The sequence below is a fragment of the Tursiops truncatus genome, chromosome X (genome assembly GCF_011762595.2).
Source record: "Tursiops truncatus isolate mTurTru1 chromosome X, mTurTru1.mat.Y, whole genome shotgun sequence".
Lineage (NCBI taxonomy): Eukaryota > Metazoa > Chordata > Mammalia > Artiodactyla > Delphinidae > Tursiops > Tursiops truncatus.
Window position 1 is genome coordinate 16,601,429 of NC_047055.1, and position 19,121 is coordinate 16,620,549.

The 19,121-nt window shown below is 40.4% G+C and overlaps 1 protein-coding gene across 5 annotated transcripts in view; it reads left to right on the forward strand.

The window, feature by feature from the left end:
• Window positions 1-19,121, forward strand: part of GPC3 (glypican 3) — a 444,369-nt gene that overhangs the window by 261,750 nt on the left and 163,498 nt on the right. For all 5 annotated transcript variants that reach the window (XM_073799647.1, XM_073799648.1, XM_073799649.1 and 2 more), the window contains one exon: window positions 16,024-16,157. In XM_073799647.1, the coding sequence (XP_073655748.1) occupies window positions 16,024-16,157 (134 nt within the window). The remainder of the gene's footprint in view (window positions 1-16,023; window positions 16,158-19,121) is intronic.

A 19,121-nucleotide genomic window follows, 5' to 3' on the forward strand; every position in this document is an offset into this window, starting at 1 on the left:
AGGGATCTTTTCATGTAATGTCTTTGGTTTTGGTATTAGGGTAATGAGTGGCTTCATACAGTGAGTTAAGATATATTCCCTCTCCTTCTATCCTATGAAAGAGATTGTAGAGAATTGGTATAATTTCTTCTTTAAATGTTTGATAGAATTCACCAGTGAACCCATCTGGGCCTGGTGCTTTCTGTTTTGGAAGGATATTCATTATTGACTCAATTTCTTTACTAGATATAGGCCTAGTCGGATCATCTACTTCTTCTTGTGTAAGTTTTGGCAGATCATGTCTCTAAAAGAATTGGTGCATTTCATATAGGTTATCAGATTTGTGGGCATAGACTTTTTCATAGTATTCTTTTATTTCCTTTTAATTTCTTTTCATTTCTGATACCAGTAATTTGTGTCCTCTGTCTTTTATTCTTAGCCTGGCTAGAGGATTATGAATTATACTGATTTTTACAAAGAACCAGCTTTGGGCTTCCCTGGTGGCGCAGTGGTTGAGAGTCTGCCTGCCAATGCCGGGGACACGGGCTCGAGCCCTGGTCTGGGAAGATCCCACATGCCGCGGAGCGACTAGGCCCGTGAGCCACAACTACTGAGCCTGCGCGTCTGGAGCTTGTGCTCCGCAACAAGAGAGGCCGCGACAGTGAGAGGCCCGCGCACCGCGATGAAGAGTGGCCCCCGCTCGCCGCAACTAGAGAAAGCCCACGCACAGAAAAGACGACCCAGCACAGCCAAAAATAAATAAATAAATGAAAAATTTAAAAAAAAAAAAAAAAAAAAAAAAAAAAAAAAAAAAAAGAACCAGCTTTTGGTTTCATTGATTTTTCTCTATTGATTTCCTGTTTTCAGTTTTACTGATTTTTGCTCTAATTCATATTGTTTCTTTTCTTCTGCTTACCTGGGATTTAATTTGCTTGTCTTTTTCTAGTTTCCTAAGGTGGAAACTTAATGATTTTAGAACTTCCTGATTTTTTAATGTATGCATTTAATGCCGTACATTTCACTCTAAGCACTGCTTTCACTGCATCCCACAAATTTTGATAAGTTGTACTTTCATTTTCTTTTAGTCTTCTCTGATCCAACTGTTATTTAGAAACGTGTTATCTTATCTCCCAGTATTTTGGAACTTTTTGGTTATCTTTCTGTTATTGATCTCCAGTTTCATCCTATTGTGGTCAGAGAGCAGACATTATATGATTTCTTTGCTTTTAAACATGTTAAGGTGTGTTTATAGCCTAGAATGTGGTCCATCTTGGTGAATGTCCCATGTGCATTTGAGAAGAATGTATATTCTGCTGTTGTTGGATGACATAGTCTATAGATGTCAATTATATCCAGTTGATTGATGGTGTTGTTAAGTTCCACTATGTCCTTACTGATTTTCTGCCTGCTGGAATCTGTTTATTTCTGAGAGAGGTCTGTTGAAGTCTCTAGCTATGATAGTGGATTCATCCATTTTCCCTGGCAGTTCTATCAGTTTTTGCCTCTTGTGGTTTAATGCTCTGTTGTTATGTACATACATGTTAAGAATTGTTATGTCTTCTTGGAGAATTGACCCCTTTATCATTATGTAATGCCTTTTTTTTTAAATCCCTGATAACTTTCCTTACTTTGAAATCTGCTCTGTCTGAAATCAATATAGCTACTCTTGCTATCTTTTGATTAGTGTTAGCTCGGTATATTTTTCTCCATCCATTTAATTTTAATCTATATGTGTCTTTATATTTAAAGTGGGTTTCCTGTAGACAGCATATAGTTAGGTCATGTTTTTTGATCTACCCTGACAATTTCTGACTTTTAATTGATGCATTAAAAGTCATAGACATTCAAAGTCATTATTTATGGAGTTGGATTAATGTTTACCATATTGGTTACTGTGTTTTCTATTTGTTGCCCTTGTACTTTTTTCTTGGTTTTGTCTTCCACTCTTCTGCTTTTTGTGGTTTTCATTGAGCTTTTTATGTGCCTTAATTTTTTCTTCTTTCTTAGCATATCAGTGATAGTTCTTTTAAACTTTTTTTATTGGTTGCCGTGGAGTTTGCAATATACATTTACAACTAATCCAAGTTCACCTTCAAATAACACTATACCATTTCACAGGTGGTGTGAATACCTTATAATAACAAAATAATCCCAATTCCTTCCTCCCATTTCTTGTATCATTGCCATCATTTCATTTATATATAAGCATATATAATGATATATGCATAAGATATATACATAAGCATACATAATCAAACACATTGTTACTATTAGTATTTTGAACAAACTGTTATCTGTTAGATCAATTAAGAGTAAGAAAAAAGTTTTCATTTTTATTTCACCTTCACTTATTCCTTCTTCAGTGCTCTTCTTTCTTCATGTAGATCCGAGTTACTGACCTATATTATTTTCCATCTTTCTAAAGAACTTCCTTTAACATTTCTTGCAAGGCAGGTCTACTGACAACAAATTCTCTTCATTTTTGTTTGAGAAAGTCTTTATTTCTCCTTCACTTTAAATAAAAAAAATAAATTTATTTTATTTATTTATTTTTGGCTGCGTTGGGTCTTCGTTGCTGCGTGCAGGCTTCCTCTAGTTGTGGCGGGCGGGGGCTATTCTTCATTGCGGTGCGCGGGCTTCTCATTGCAGTGGCTTCTCTTGTTGCGGAGCACAGGCTGTAGGCGCCCGGGCTTCAGTAGTTGCGGCACGTGGGCTCAGTAGTTGTGGCTCACGGGCTCTAGAGCACAGGCTTAGTAGTTGTGGCACACGGGCTTAGTTGCTCCGTGGCATGTGGGATCTTCCCGGACAAGGGCTCGAACCCGTGTCCCCTGCATTGGCAGGTGGATTCTTAACCACTGTGCCACCAGGGAAGCCCCTCTCCTTCACTTTTGAATGGTAATTTTTCAGATTACCCTCAGAATTCTAGATTGGTGATTTTTTTTTGCTCTCAATACTTTAAATATTTTACTCCTCTCTCTTGTTGCTTGCATGGTTCCTGGAGAGAAGTCACATGTAATTCTTATCTTTGTTTCTCTATAAGGTATTCCACCCTCCCTGTCTTCTTTAAGGAATTTTTCTTCATTCCTGATTTTCTATAATTTGAAAATTGTATGCCGGTTGTAGGGTTTCTTTGCGGGGGGCATTTATCCTGTTGGATGTTCTCCAAGCTTCCTGGATCTGTGATTTGGTGTCTGATGTTAATTTGGAGAAATTCTCAGTCATTATTATTTCAAATATTTCTTCTGTTCCTTTCTTTCTTCTTCTGATAGTCCCATTATGCATGTGTTACACCTTTTGTAGCTGTCCCACAGTTATTGGATCGTATATTCGGTTTTTGTCTTTGTTCTCTTTGCTTTTTGGTTTTTGAGCATTCTATTGACGTATCCTCCAGCTTAGAGATTCCTCAGCTGTGTCCAGTCTACTAATAAGCCCATCAAAGGCATACTTCATTTATGTTAGTGTTTTTTCTCTTTAGCATTTCTTTGTGGTTCTTTCTTAGGATTTCTGTCTCTCTGCTTACATTGCCAACCTGTTCTTGCATGCTGTTTACTGTAGCCATTATTAATAAATCATAGTTGTTTTAAATTCCGAGTCTAAATTCCAACATCCCTTCCATGTCTGGTTTTGATGCTTGCTGTCTCTTCAATGTGTGCTTTTTGCCTTTTAGCATGCCTTGTAATTTTCTTCTTGATAGCTGGACCTGATGTACTGGTAGAAAGGAACTGCTATAAATAGGCCTGTAATGAGATGGTGGTAAGGTGTAGGGGTAGAGGAGGCATTCTATGGTCCTATATTTAGGTCTCGTCTTTTAATGAGCCTCAGCCTCTGGACCACGAACCTCCCAACTCTTTCTCAGCCTTTATTAATTCCACCTCCACTATTAGGTGGGACAGGATGATTAGAGTGGGCTGGAGTTGGTTATTTCCCTTCCCCAGGTGAGTTAGGTTCTGAAAATACTCTAGCAGATTAGGCTTTGGTTAACCAGTTTCTCCTGAGGACAGGCCTTGTTGAGAAGAACACAGTGCTCTGGTGTATTTCAAAATGGTTCCTTTCTCCTCCCGGTGCTGGGAGCATGAGGGAATTTTTCTCAGATATCTACTCTGGGATTCTTTTACTCTGGGAATCTGGTCAAGCTCCTGAATGTAAAATTCGCAACATTGTGGAGATTTTAACTTTCAGAGTTGTCTTCGTTGAGCCTCCAGCAGTTTGTCGGTTACAGTTCGTTTTCCTACGCCAGCACTGGCTCCCAAGGCAGCTTCTGCTCCGGTAAGCCCTTACCCCCTGTATTTGTCTGACTGTGTCTCCAGTCTTGGTGGCAGTGGTTTTACCATCTCTCCCCTCTTATAGATCCAGGAAGAGTTGATTTTTCCGTCGGTTTAGCTTCTTACTTGTTTTTAGGATGGAGTGGCAACTTCCAAGTTCCTTATATGTGGAACTGGAAACCCTGATAGTGCAAATTTTATCATTGGTTACAAAGTGTCAGTTTTCTTTAAAGTAACCGGCTCACTTTGCTCCTTTCCAAGAAAATGCCTGCCAGATACTTAAGTTTGTTAACAGTAGTTTGCTTGTCGGTCTTTCAAGTGAAAATAATGTTTCATGAAAAACGTGTCTAGTTCATCTCATAACTCAGTCAGCCATGGGCTTTTCCTCTATTTGACCATTATACTGCAGTACGAGGCAGAAGTACTTTAGGCATACTTCCCATTTTCTCACACATAATAATAAAAAGACGTGTCAAGGGTCAACATTTACTAAAATTTTTACTGTTTCTTCAAGTACATTCTTAAGTGAAACTGGCTTTTTTAAGAACTGGGAGTGCTTAGCAGTGAAAAATACAATGACTACTATGAGAGTTTGGTAACTCTAACCTGACTCACGCTAAGGTGCCAGCAGTTTCACCTGCCGTATCTTTTGCACCGTCAGTGTAAATGTCCTCACATTTTTGAGGATAAATCATGAATTTCAACAGCATTACTCAATCCTGAATATTTCAGCACTACTCATGTTTTTTTCCCCAAGCTCTCATATTATAGATCTTTTTCAATGATTAGTTGGTACTGATACTGAATGGATACAAGCAAAACAGCAAGTCCAGCTCGTATCTATAGATTTGTCCATTTGAAAGGCAAAACCACAATTCTGCTGGGGAGATACTGACTCCATGTTTATGTTGTCAGCTAAATCTTTAATCTGGTGAGTTAGCCCCTTTCACTGGAAGGTGGTGTGATTTCCTCTACAGTTCTCTGCTACTAGGTGTAGGTCTCCAGCGACTGTACTACAGTGGCTTACCCTATACTATGTTTCAGTTGCTTTTCCATTTCTATTTTGAAAAACTGCAACAAATAATTTTGGCTTTTAAAGATCTCATAACATTACTTTTAAATATTTAATTTTTCTTTAAACGCTGAATGATTTTCAAGATGACTCTACAAGTTAGCTCACACTACAATACTATTCTGAAATGTTCTGTTGAATCAGACAGATGAATTACTAGTGTCTATAAGGCCAAAGGAATGAGCTTTTGTCGTATTTTTGTTTCTTAGAGTCTAATCTGTAATAATAAGTTATAGTTAATCTTAAAACTTAGATTTTTTCAAAAAATGTTTAAATATTGCAAATAAGACTACAAGCTGTATTTACTTATGAGTAGCATAACATAGACACGAACCTTCAAGATTTTAAAATAATTTATTAAATGATAATGAAGTTAGAAAAATTACAGTAGGCATAATCTAAGTAGCCAATGAGAGAGCACTAAGGACTGAGAATAAATTAACCTCTGAAAAAGATATATACTCGTGCCCTAAAGCTGCTATCTTAGAAAATTCTAGAATACACAAACACATATTCCAGAGCAAGGATGTCATTACACAACATGAAGCCTCTGGAAAATTACTCTATATATTTGTGAGGGAATAAGACTGAAAAGGGCAAATAAAGTCAGTATTTTTATGATAATAGGTTTGACTTCTAGGCCCTCCTGAGAGGATCTCAGAGAACTGCTGTTAGTAGGAATGAATTGGAAGAGGTCAAAAGTGGAGCTTGGGAGACCAATTAAGAGGATGTCGGGATGGTCTGTGTAGTGGTGGTTTTCCAACTGGAGGGTGCATCAGATCGCCTGGAGGGTTTATTTAAAACAGGTGGCCAGACCCTACTCCAAGCACTTTTGATTCAGCAGATTTAAGGTAGGGCCTCAAACTTTGCATTTGAAATGAGTTCCCAGGTGAGACTGATTGCTGCTTGTTCTGGAGCCACACTTTGAGAACCACCGCCCTAGGGCCCTGCTACTCACCTCAGACCTGGCCCAGGTCTACTGTGTGTGAATCTAGATGGGTAAGATTGCCAGGTGATTTGTATGCATATTAAAGTTTGAGAAGCACCGCTCTAAGAGCTAATGATATCCTAAGCCTGAGTATGGAGAAAAGTACAAAAGTTTAAAAGTTATTTATAAGAGAGAGAAAAATAAGACTTTGTGGCTGGACGTAGAGAAGTCAGGGAGAGGGAGAATTTACCAGAAACGCTTCAGTTTCTTCCGGTTTGCACCACTGAGTGGGTGACGATTCCTTTTCACTGGGACAGGGAACACAAGCAGATGCGTACATTTGAAGGAGTGGTGTTTGAATTCAGTAAAGAGTTTATTGACTACATGAAGATCTCTTTTAACCTCCACAGTATTTGTCATATGTGATTAAGCAATAATGTCCTGGGCTCCTGGTGCCGAGAAGGGATTGGTATTGCATGGAAAGCGTTAGGCACACATGCAGGGTTCTATTTCCTGCTCAGAATCCACTTGTGGCAGCTCTACATTAGTAAAATGCAAGTCTCTTCCACAAAAGGATTTTTTAAAACCTTTCTCCCATCCCCACAGCATTCATTTCCATGGACACAAGCAAACAGGTTAGAGGCACAGGGTAACTGGCAAAGATCACGTACCACCCATCAGTAACTAGAGCCCTGAAGAACAGAAGGGGGTATTCCAGGTGTCCCAGAGCAAGACAGATCAGACTGTGACGCATGAACGATGTGGGCAAACTCAATATGGCTCCCTTTCAGAGTGGGAACAGCAAATACTTGCACTGTTTTCCCAAAGTTCCCCTTTAAAAGAACTCCTCCAAATATTACTTACAGCTAGCTATGTACCTGACCAGCTGAGCCAGGACTCTAACACAAAAAGTGGGCTGCAGAAGGTAAGCAGTTCCCTCTTAGAGAATGAATGAGTCAGATTTCTATCTGGATGTGGGAGACATTACACTTTCATCCATTATTTTATTTGATCCTCACACTTCTGCCAGGTACGGCAGGTGTTATTATCTCTGGTTTTCAGGTGAGGAAGCTGAGTTTGAAGGAGATTAAAAGACTGATCGAGAGTTATTGAAATGGTAAGAGGATGAGCTGGGACTGGAACCAAGGTCTCCTGACTCCAACTGTGTGCTCTTTTCGCTGTAGTGTAGTGCTATAGTTCAATTTAACAGCAGATTGATCTGTAGGACATTGGTTCCTTTTAAAAAACATTCCAGTTCATTGAAAAGAGCTGACTTGAATGGAATGTTCAGACAATGGCACCTGATTCCTTAAAATAGCCTGGTTCAGAATGCATTACAGATTATTAGTGAACTTTTATTTTAATGGTCATGCAATTAATGATGAGTCACAGCAGATCTCTGGGGGGATAAAATGCTTACATTGTTACCAGGTCTGTTCATTATCCTCTGTGCTCTATATCCAGACCAATCAATAGATGATTAATAATGATGTGCTTACTGAAGTACAAGGTTATAAATTAATTTAATACTCATACGCATATTTTCTGGAGGATAAATGAGTGGAAACTGCCTGCCATGCCCATCTCATTGTACGAAAACGTATGTAATTATTACAAGCATATAATAAGAATGGTTCGCCCAGCCAAATGTTTGTACATTTCTGTTAATCAGTATTCATTTGAGCTACTTCCATGCAGTTTGTGGAAGCAGTGCAATCAGTTGAGTAGTGTGGCAGATTTAAATCAGTAATAAAAGCCCTGGGGAAATTAACAAGACAAAACATTAACCACAGACTAAGCATTAACATATATTAGCATTTTTATTATACCTGTAGAATTGTTAAATGGCAGGTTGCTACTATTTAAAAGTTTATGTTGTATATCACATAATTTCAATGTATATTTTGTTTTTAAACTTTCAAGATTTAATTAAGTGAAACTGAACAATGATACAATAGAAAATTTAACAGAATGAACTGAAGTTCATTATTTTATTCTAACTGGAAATGTATGGCATTCCCACCCTACGCTACCCCCAACCCCAAGGTACCCTAAAACAAATGCCACAGGTAATATTCCTCCAGAGTGGACCGCAGGGTCAGAATTGATATTTAAATTGCATAAACATAGAGGAAGTTTTATTTTTTTAAGTAAATTAATATTTCTGAAGTAGCATAATTTCAAGTTTTCAAATGCACTTAAAGCTTTACCAGAACTTTTAAAATCATATATATTTTTAAAAATAAGACTTAAGATACAAATATATCTGTTTTATCTATTAAGTATTTTTACAGGAGAATATCATGATAGATTATGTTTAAATCTCGTTTTAAAACTTTATTTTTTTAACATCTTTATTGGAGTATAATTGCCTTACAATGGTGTGTTAGTTTCTACGGTATAACAAAGTGAATCAGCTATACTTACCATATATCCCCATATCCCCCCCTCTCTTGCCACTCCCTCCCACCCTCCCTATCCCGCACCTCTAGGTGGTCACAAAGCACCGAACTGATCTCCCTGTGCTATGCTGCTGCTTCCCACTAGCTATCTATTTTACATTTGGTAGTATATATAAATACTGTATGCTATCACATATGCAGAATTCTCTTAGCTTTTGTTTGTCTGTAAAGGTTTTAATTTCTCCGTTGAGTGTGAATGAGATCCTTCCTGGGTAGAGTAATCTTGGATATAGTTCTATCCCTTTCATCACTTTAAATATATCCTGCCACTCCCTTCTGGCTTACAGAGTTTCTGCTGAAAGATTAGCTGATAACCTTATGGGGATTCCCTTGTGTGTTATTTGTTGTTTTTCCCTTGCTGCTTTTAATATGCTTTCTTTGTATTTAATTTTTGATAGTTTGATTAATATGTGTCTTGGCATGTTTCTCCTTGGCTTTATCCTGTATGGGACTCTCTGTGCTTCCTGGACTTGATTAACTATTTGCTTTCCCATATTAGGGGAGTTTTCAACTATAATCTCTTCAGATATTTTCTCAGTCCCTTTCTTTTTCTCTTCTTCTTCTGGGATCCCTATAATTCCAATGTTGGTGCATTTAGTGTTGTCCCAGAGGTCTCTGAGACTGTTGTCAATTTTCATTCTTTTTTCTTTATTCTGCCTTGTGGTAGTTATTTCCACTGTTTTATCTTCCAGGTCACTTATCCATTCTTCTGCCTCAGTTATTCTTCTATTGATTCCTTCTAGAGAATTTTTAAGTTCATTTACTGTGTTGTTCATCATTGTTTATTTGCTCTTTAGTTCTTCTAGGTCCTTGTTAAATGTTTCTTGTATTTTCTCCATTCTATTTCCAGGATTTTGGATCATCTTTACTCTCATTACTGTGAATTCTTTTTCAGGGAGACTGCCTATTTCCTCTTCATTTGTTTGGTCTGGTGGGTTTTTACCTTGGTCCTTCATCTGCTGCCTGTTTCTCTGTCTTCTCATTTTGCTAAACTTACTGTGTTTGGGGTGTCCTTTTCACAGGCTGCAGGTTCATAGTTCCCGTTGTTTTCGGTGTCTGTCCCCAGTGGCTAAGGTTGGTTCAGTGGGTTGCATAGGCTTCCTGGAGGAAGGGACTGGTGCCTGTGTTCTGGTGGATGAGGCTGGATCTTGTCTTTCTGGTGGGCAGAACTGAGTCCAGTGGTGTGTTTTGGGGTGTCTGTGAACTTAATATGATGTTAAGCAGCCTCTCTGCTAATGGGTGGGGTTGTGCTCCTGTCTTGCTAGTTATTTGGCATGGGGCGTCCAGCACTGGAGCTTACTGGTCATTGAGTGGAGCTGGGTCTTAGTGTTGAGACGGACATCTCTTCGAGAGCTCTCGGCGATTGATATTACGTGGGGCCGGGAGGTCTCTGGTGGACCAGTGTCCTGAACTCGGCTCTCCCACCTCAGATGCTCAGGCTTGACACCCGGCCGGAGCACCAAGACCCTGTCAGCCTCACGGCCAGGTACATGGGGAGTTTCTTGCCTTTTAGGAAGTCAGAGGTCTTCTGCCAACATTCAGTAGGTGTTCTGTAGGAGTTGTCCCACATGTAGATGTATTTTTGATGTATTTGTGGGGAGGAAGGTGATCTCCACGTCTTACTCCTCCGCCATCTTGAAGGTCCTTCCTTTCTCTTGTGTGTCATCCAGAGGAAGATGGTATGACAGTAGATGTCATTATGGTGTTCCAGTTACCCTCTGCTGAGCCAAGGGCAGTGAGAAAGAGGAAAATCTGTAGCATTCTACCATCATCCAGTCGTGCAACCCTTAATAATCCTGTGTCTCTCTTTTCTTTTAGAGCACACCCACAGTGTCTCCGGCAAAGTCCACTGGGGTCCCCGGGAAAAATAAGATGGAGTCTAGGTGATAAGGTCTACGTTCTTTCATGCCTAGTCTAGTTTCACTTGTCTGTAGAAGCCGGAAGTTTTATTTTTAATTCTTCAGGGTTTTGATGAATCCATTGGCGATCAAAGTCTAAATTTATATCAGTTATTTAGCAACAGTTCTCAGAAAAGCACTCCTTGGTACCACAGTCATCAACTGGATTCTAGCAGAATAGTTATTGTATAATTAAATAAAACTGAAAAGGTCCTCTAGAGGTCCTCAAGTCTTGGTGGCCTCAGGTACAGCTCTTGAGAGGGAACGAGTTGTACTGCTCCCTGAGTACAATTCAGTGCGACACCCATCTTCCCTGTCAAAAGCTGTCAGATTTCTGAGGGCAGACTGGTGTGTCCCTGGGTCTTCTCCTGCCACAGACTTAGGGATGGGAACTTTTCTCTTTCCACTTCTGCTTCCTCCTCTCCTTCCTCCTCTTCTTCCCTGTCCCTCTTCTATTATGGGCCATATAAGTTAGAACACACAGACTCACATACACACACACTTCCCTCTTATCTACTTCTTGAGAAGGAGAATGTAAAGTCGTACATCTGATTTTTAAATTGAGAGCAGAGTAGATCTTTTAGGGCTAGTTAAGAGTAGGAGAGAGTCGGGGCTTCCCTGGTGGCGCAGTGGTTGGGAGTCCGCCTGCCGATGCAGGGGACGTGGGTTCGTGCCCCGGTCTGTGAGGATCCCACATGCCGCGGATCGGCTAGGCCCGCGAGCCATGGCCGCTAAGCCTGCGCGTCCGGAGCCTGTGCTCCTCAGTGGGAGAGGCCACGACAGTGAGAGGCCCGCGTACTGGGGGGAAAAAAAAAAAAAAAACAGTAGGAGAGAGTCAGAGATACTCTTTAATGTAGTTGCACCCCCCCCCATTTTCTAATCTTTTTGCCTCTTATAGCTAAAAGCTTAAACCCGTTTTATTTTTGTAAGCATAAGATCAACCTGGAATCTCCTTTTGGGGGGAAACTATAGAGAATATACTCAGGCCAGACGTCAGACGAGCCCTGGGGTAAATTGTAGAAATTACAGAAGATTTTGCAGCCAATGCAAGAATGTGACTTCAGGAGGCTGGGTCCAGGGATATCCTGTAGGCAGGAGGCTGGGTCCAGGGATATCCTGCAGGCAGCAGCCTGGGCCTACTTGAGAACCACCTTTCTCACAGCCCACAGAAGTTGACATCCAGTGCTTTAGTATAGTTATGAAATCGCTCTTGCCTGGTGGGTCAAAGAGTTTGCATCATTCCACAAGCAATACTGCCTGAAACTTAGGTTAAAATTGGGTGCCAGTTTTCTGTTTATCTTTAATAACCAGCCCTTCTTTGAAGTACAGTTTTACAGTCCTCATAATCATTATCTTTCTCCAATTATGGATGGGATGTCCACAGGACTGTAGAACTGGGCCACACCCAATACTGGGAGTCCCAGAGTCTATCCTCTTGACAGAAACCCATGGCATAGGGGGAAAAAGTGCAAAGAAAAACATAGGTTTTAAAGTCAGACAGGTCTGGGTTCGAGTCCCAGCTCTGCCCTTTCCTAGCCATTTGACTTTGTTTCGGTTCCTTAACCTCTGTGAGTCTCTTTCCTTATCTCTAAAATCGGGTCAATAATACCTGCACTGTATGCGTCAGAGGGTTGTTGTAGGACTCACCGGAGAGAATGGAGAATGGATGTAGACGTTTTCTGTGAAGCATTAGCCCGGAGTGAGGTATTGGTGTTGATGAGAAGCTTACAATACAGGCTCACTTTCTCTGCTCAGCCATCCTCAGGGAAAGATCAAGTCTGAGTTTTTGTCACCTGAGAGTTCCTAGAACCAACGATGAATGGGGGTCCGAGGATGAATGTAACCAGTGGCGTAGCTTGACATGTCAATTATGGGGCGCATGCGTGAATTGCATCAAATGCTTGGCACGGTTTCAGAATCTTTGGTAACATACTCTACTTGCAAAGTAACTCCTCCCTCCCTTTTTCAAAGGAGCCCAGAATAAAATATGGCACTTCAGATACCATATCTTCCTCTTTTGTTTGAGACCAGAGTGGAGTGAAACTGTGGGAGCAGGTCAAAAGGAAGTCCTTCTGTGAGTGAGAGGTAGAAGTGGGGTTGTAGGCTGCGCTTCCTGATGTCCAGTCTACCGGGCTCTTACTTACCTTGCTGGGCCCAGCGGTGTATTTTCCTCATGTGTGTATAAAGCCAGTGCTTCTGGACCCTGCCTAGAGAAGAATGCTGCTAGGGTTACTAGAATGAATTGCTGGCCTGGATATGGTCAGAGGCCCTGCGTTCTTATAACACTTCAAGGTCTTATAACACTTCAGAGCACTGTTGCTTTCCCTGCCACAGGTTCTGGCACATATATAAAAGCACCATTAGGAATCACAGTTCACGGAAAACGAAAAGGTTTTATATTCCAGGTCTATTGATAGAGACACCTTTCTGTCCAATAAATTCAGTCCAACTAACTAAATTTAAAGATAGAGGTATCCTTGACTAGGTACATTAGTCAGTGAAAGGAAATTGGATTGCATTTTTTATTTAAGAGCCTAAAACTCCTGGGCAGGATACTGATTTCTCAAATGCCACTTGGGAGGCTGGCTTCTTTAGCAAGTACAGCTGTAGAATAAGACCCAGGTCTCCCAGCATAGCCTGGTGTTTCCCAAGTATAAAGATGAAAGGACCTCTTTAATGTTAATACCCCACCTCTTTGTAAATTATGTTTTCTCTTTGTGTCCACTTCTCAGAATAAGCTCGTAATATTCACCTACAGCTCACACAGTGTGGAGGAAAAAGATGTGGAGAGAAGGGCCCAAAGGGGGTGTCTACATGACAAATACTTTGTATATGAGAAGAATTTGCTTCATGGTAAATTTGTGGAAGAAAATACAGGCTGTCTGATAAGACGTGGCAGATTTCAGATGGGGGTGTTGGCAGGATACCATTGTTTGCCCCTTATCCCACACAGAGCCTTGGGAAGTCGGCTTGATGATGCCACATTGGGTGGCTTGGGAAGAAGGGTCAGACTGCAGGCTGGCTACATTCTCATTTGTTCTTACCTTCCTGCTTTTGCCTCAGTTGCAGCCCTTTCCAGTAGATTGGGAGGGGCTGAAAACTTTGAAGTCTTGCTGGGTTCCAGTTAGTATTCACTGATACAAGGGGCGGTCTTTCAATGGGGAGGGAGATTTCACAGCTGTGGGTTGCAAGTAGGCAAGTTACTGTGAAAGATGTGTGAAAGATTTTGATTCTGGTGCTGGATTTGGAACAGGTGTCAGTCAAGAGAATGTGTCCTGTGCTCCCGAACGTGCTGATGAAGAATACTTTGATCCTGCTGAAATAGACTCTCACATTGATGTATGTTCACAGAGTCACAAATAGATATTCATGGAAGGAAAAATCAAGGTTTTGTTCCATGAATGCTCACCTGCAGTTTAACAAAGAAACACATATGTGTCTATGGACATAATTTTATGATGTACAGGCTACCCTCAGTTATTTGTAGCTGCATTACGTGCTTTGGAAGTGATTGGAAGTTAACTCCGCAGTACAGCCGGGCAGTCTGCTACCTAAAGTACCCTACCAGACTGCTACCAAGTAGGGCAAATTCAGAGATTGCAGATTCTTCATTTAAAGTTAATATTAGCCCAAGTCAAATAGCGTTACATAAAGACATCTGCAAAATTCAGTATCATACATTCCAAAACCAAATGGAATATTTTAAAGTGTCTGCAACTTTTGTTTCATTCCCATTAAGATAAACTATTCAGAAGTAGTTGTCTGAATATCATACTATAGCTACTGTCTTTCATAAAAGGTGATGCTACTGCTGATTCTAGATTTTTTTCTAATTCAAAAATGTATTTATATATGGATAACTTTCCAAAGCTCTACAAGCCAAGTGCCATTTATGCTTTTATAAAGAGATACATAACTTAGAGAATATTTCAGGGCTATCTTCAGGAATCCAAAAGCTGGGATTACAACTCAGAGCCCATGTCCTGTCAGTGGAATGGTGTGCCAGATTGGACACGAGGATTTTCCTTCAGTTCACTTCAATTAATTTGTCTTTACTAAGGACCTAAGTGTACAAAATCCAGTGTGAATTCCATGGAGGTACAGAAGTGACAAAGATATAACCCTTGTTTTCACAAGGTATTTCTAGTATTTTTCCTAAAGTATACAATCTATATTTTCACCGTGGCTATGTTGGCTATGTTTTTGAGAACTGGGAATTCTTTTTTTTTTCCCCACAAAATGTAGAATGTAAGCAACTGAAAATAAAGCATCATCTTCTCAGAAGGTGATATTGCGTTAGCTTTGAAGTCAGACAAATGGGTTCAAAGTCAGACAGTGAATCCACTGCCTATTTGTCTTAGGCAAGTCACTTAACTCCTCTGAGCCTCAATTTCCTCAGCTATAAAATGGGGCTGTTGGAATCTGATTATGAATTGAAAAGCCCTTTGCCTTAGTAAAATAACACACAAAGAAATGCAGCATAGTGTCTGGCACAAGGGGGACATGTGTTAATATTCATACTTATTTATACAGAAGTTCATTCAGGCTTTTGACCAAAAGTGAAAAAAATAGCAAATCTACAAGTAGTTTAACCAAATCAATCATTTAGAATTGAGAAAAGTAAGAGAGCTGATGCCATTGTTATCATTACTATATGAGTATAAAAGAGCTAAGCTTTAATAATTTTTTTTTTTCGGTACGCGGGCCTCTCACTGTTGTGGCCTCTCCCGTTGCGGAGCACAGGCTCCGGACACGCAGGCCCAGCGGCCATGGCTCACGGGCCCAGCCGCTCCGCGACATGTGGGATCTTTCCGGACTGGGGCACGAACCCATGTCCCCTGCATCGGCAGGCGGACTCCCAACCACTGTACTACCAGGGAAGCCCTAAGCTTTAAATTATAATGCTGTACACCTGAAACTTATATCATTAAAAAAAGAGTTAACAAAATGCTCAGAAGAATCAGGAGCACTTTGTGTGCAGGAGGTCGCTCTTCTATTAACAGACTACTCTACACATCTGTCACACCCCTCACTTCCTTCCCCAGACTTTCCTAAACTTGGCAGTTCCCATTTGTGAACTTCATAGGGATAAATATCAAGTGCCATTGAAAGGTATCAGTAACGTAAGTCCTGTGTGGAGGGTCCTCTCAAATGTGTACTTCACTATAGAGAAAGAGCATTTTCATCTTAGGAAGTCTCTGAATAGACTGTGCTCAAAGTGCCCCCTACCACAGTCTTCAGCCTTCTTTTCCACAGATGGTTCTTTGCCTTAAAAGCATTATCACCTTTTTTGACTCCAGTAATAGCTTCGTTCTGCTCTTTAAAAAGAAATTGGGGAAGAAATTGAAGTGCGTTTCAGAGTTTGTTTCTACTATCATGTCTGTGAAAGTATCATATAATTATATTGCATTTCTTTTTTCAGATTGGCAAGTTATGTGCCCATTCTCAACAACGTCAGTATAGATCTGCTTATTATCCTGAAGATTTGTTTATTGACAAGAAGGTATTAAAAGTTGCTCATGTAGAACATGAAGAAACCTTATCCAGCCGAAGAAGGTGAGAGATTTTTTTTTCTCTACTTCAGCATACAATTAGCAATTGTGTTTTAAGGTCAACAGCCATTGGAGGGAAGCTTCTTAAATACATGTTATTTAGTTCTTCTGAGTAGAGTGTTTGATGAATTGAATCTATCATCTGTTAATGTTAAAGAAAAAAGATATTGTATTATATCCAAGCCATATTTAAATGTAAATTTACCATATGTAAATATCCAGTACAGCAACACAGGGTGGAATAGACTTCTCTATTCAAGATCTTTGTTGATTAAACAAAACCTTTTCTGTTTATGATCTGGTCTCACAATTCCGTGGCTTGGTTTGTGGCTTTCCAAAAACAGTGAGTCAGGGGTGAGTTCACCAAAGAGAAACTGGCAAGACACTCTCATGTGTATACACACACACTTCACACTGTACACACTCTTTAAAAAATTTTTTTTGGGGGGGCTTCCCTGGTGGCGCAGTGGTTGAGAGTCCGCCTGCCGATGCATGGGACGCGGGTTCGTGCCCCGGTCTGGGAAGATCCCACATGCCGCGGAGCGGCTGGACCCGTGAGCCATGGCCGCTGAGCCTGCGCGTCTGGAGCCTGTGCTCCGCAACGGGAGAGGCCACAACAGTGAGAGGCCCGCAAAAAAAAAAAAAAAAAAAAAAATTTTTTTTTAAATTTTATATTGGAGTATAGTTGATTAACAATGATGTGTTAGTTACTGGGGTACAGCAAAGTGATTCAGTTATACCCATACAGGTATCCATTCTTTTTCAAATTCTTTTCCCATTCAGGTTATTAAAGAATATTGAGCCAAGTTCCCTGTGCTATACAGTAGGTCCTTGTTAGTTATCTATTTAAAATAAAGTAGTACACACTCTTTTATGAATGATAAAATGAAGGATTTGGTTTCTATTCCTTAAGATAGCAGTCAAGAGACCAAATTAAAGTTTGTTACGATACTCTTCATTCCTCCTCCCCTTATCCAGATTCCCTCCTTCCCTCTTCTAGTTTCATGGTTACAAATAAGGGGTGGAAATTGGATTGGGAAGCTCAACACAAATCTGGGAGAATTGATTTCCCCAAAAGGACTGCACAGGTAGCCAACCCTGCCACTGGCTTAAGAATAGCTAGACATGAGTTCTGCCTCACGATGACTTTGAGAGGATTGGGAGAGATTGGCCTAGAGATGGAAAATTAAGAGATGGAATAAGTAATAGTCTCATATTTGGGCTAAATTATTCCTTTCATGTCCATTTACCACAGGAGAGTTTGAAACGGTAACTCTTAGGCATATATGGCACAGTTTAGAGAGAGGGCAGCAAGGGCACTTGGGAGATAGTCCTCCAAAGAAGCATTTCAGGAAGTAACATTTTCTTTTGGTGACTTCCAACCTAATAAATTTCTAGTTTCCCTGTAGCAGCAGTTTTGAAGTGTGATTTGAGAACTCAGGGAGTCCCAGAAAAACCCTTTCAGAGGGTCTGTAAGATCCTCCTTTTACTAACTACATATCTATGTGAAGCTGGCTTTTATTCATACGCTTCAACCAAAATAAAATACGGCAACACATTAAATGCAGAAGCCAATGGGAGAATTTAGCTGACTCCTATTAAGACAGGCAGTATGCAAAAATGCAGAAGCATTACCGCTTTTCTCACTTTTTTTCATAAAAATGTAATTTATGCTAACATATAAAGACTCATTACTGTTAGTTTAAAACTAATAATAAATTGAAAATTTTTTTTCCTGAGTTTTAATTTCTAAAACAGTAGACATCAATAAATATACGTCATGTAAACAAAAGCTCTTTGGGGTCCTTAGTAATTTTTAAGAACCCTTTGGAAAAGAAAAAAAAGAAAGAGAGAAAGAAAAGGGACTTCCCTGGCAGCCCAGTGATTAAGAATCCACGCTTCCACTGTAGGGGGCGTGGGTTCCATCCTGCATGCCGAATGGTACGGCCAGGGGTGGGGGGGACCCTTTGGGTTGTGTTGGTTATCTAGTGCTATATAACAAGTTACTACAAAACATAGTTATTTAAAACAGCAAACATTTATTATCTCACAGTTTCTGTCAGGAATTTGGGAGCGGCTTAGCTGGGTGGTCCTCAGTCTCAAAGAAATTTTGGTCAAGGTGTTACCTGGAGCTGCAGTCCGTTGAGTGTTGACTGAGGCCGGAGGGGCCACTTCCACGGCGGCTCATTTGCACATGGAGCAAGTTAGTGCTGGTTGGTTGTTTGAAGGAGGCCTCAGTTTCTCACCACACGGACCTTCTGAGTGTCCTCACAACATGGCTGCTGGCTTCCCCAGAATAAGTGAGCCAGGGAAGAGAGCAAGGAGAAAGCTGAGATGTCTTTCACGACCTAGTCTTGGAAGTGACAATACTGTCACTTCTGACATATTCGATTTGCTAGAAGCAAGTCACCAGTTCTAGTCCACATTCAACGGGAGGGAAATTAAGCTCCACCTCTTGAAAGGAGCAGTATCAGAGTTTGTTGACTTTTTAATTTATTTTTATTTATTTATTTATTTTTATTTATTTATTTATCTTTTGGCCGTGCCACATGGCATGTGGGATCTTAGTTCCCCAAACAAGGATCGAACCTGGGCCCCTTGCAGTAGAAGCACAGAGTCTTAACCAGTGGACTGCCAGGGAAGTCCCTGGACATATTTAAAACCACCACAGGGATCCTGGCACCAAAATACTCTGAGAACCATTTCCATATACCATAGGGGTCCTTTGGGAAATTTTTTGTCTCTCTGGGAAGACAAAATTAGGCCATTTCTCCAGGCCCTCTTTAGCCCCTGTCTGTCCTTTGTCCATTGCTCTCCATTGCTTTCACTCTTTGCCCAAACCACCTGAGGAATTAACCTCACTTATTGACCTTTAACTAGTGGAAACCTCTTGCATATTGCACTGAAGTGGGGAATTTATATAATATTATAGATTATTTATAAATAATATCTAAAGTAAAATAGAAAT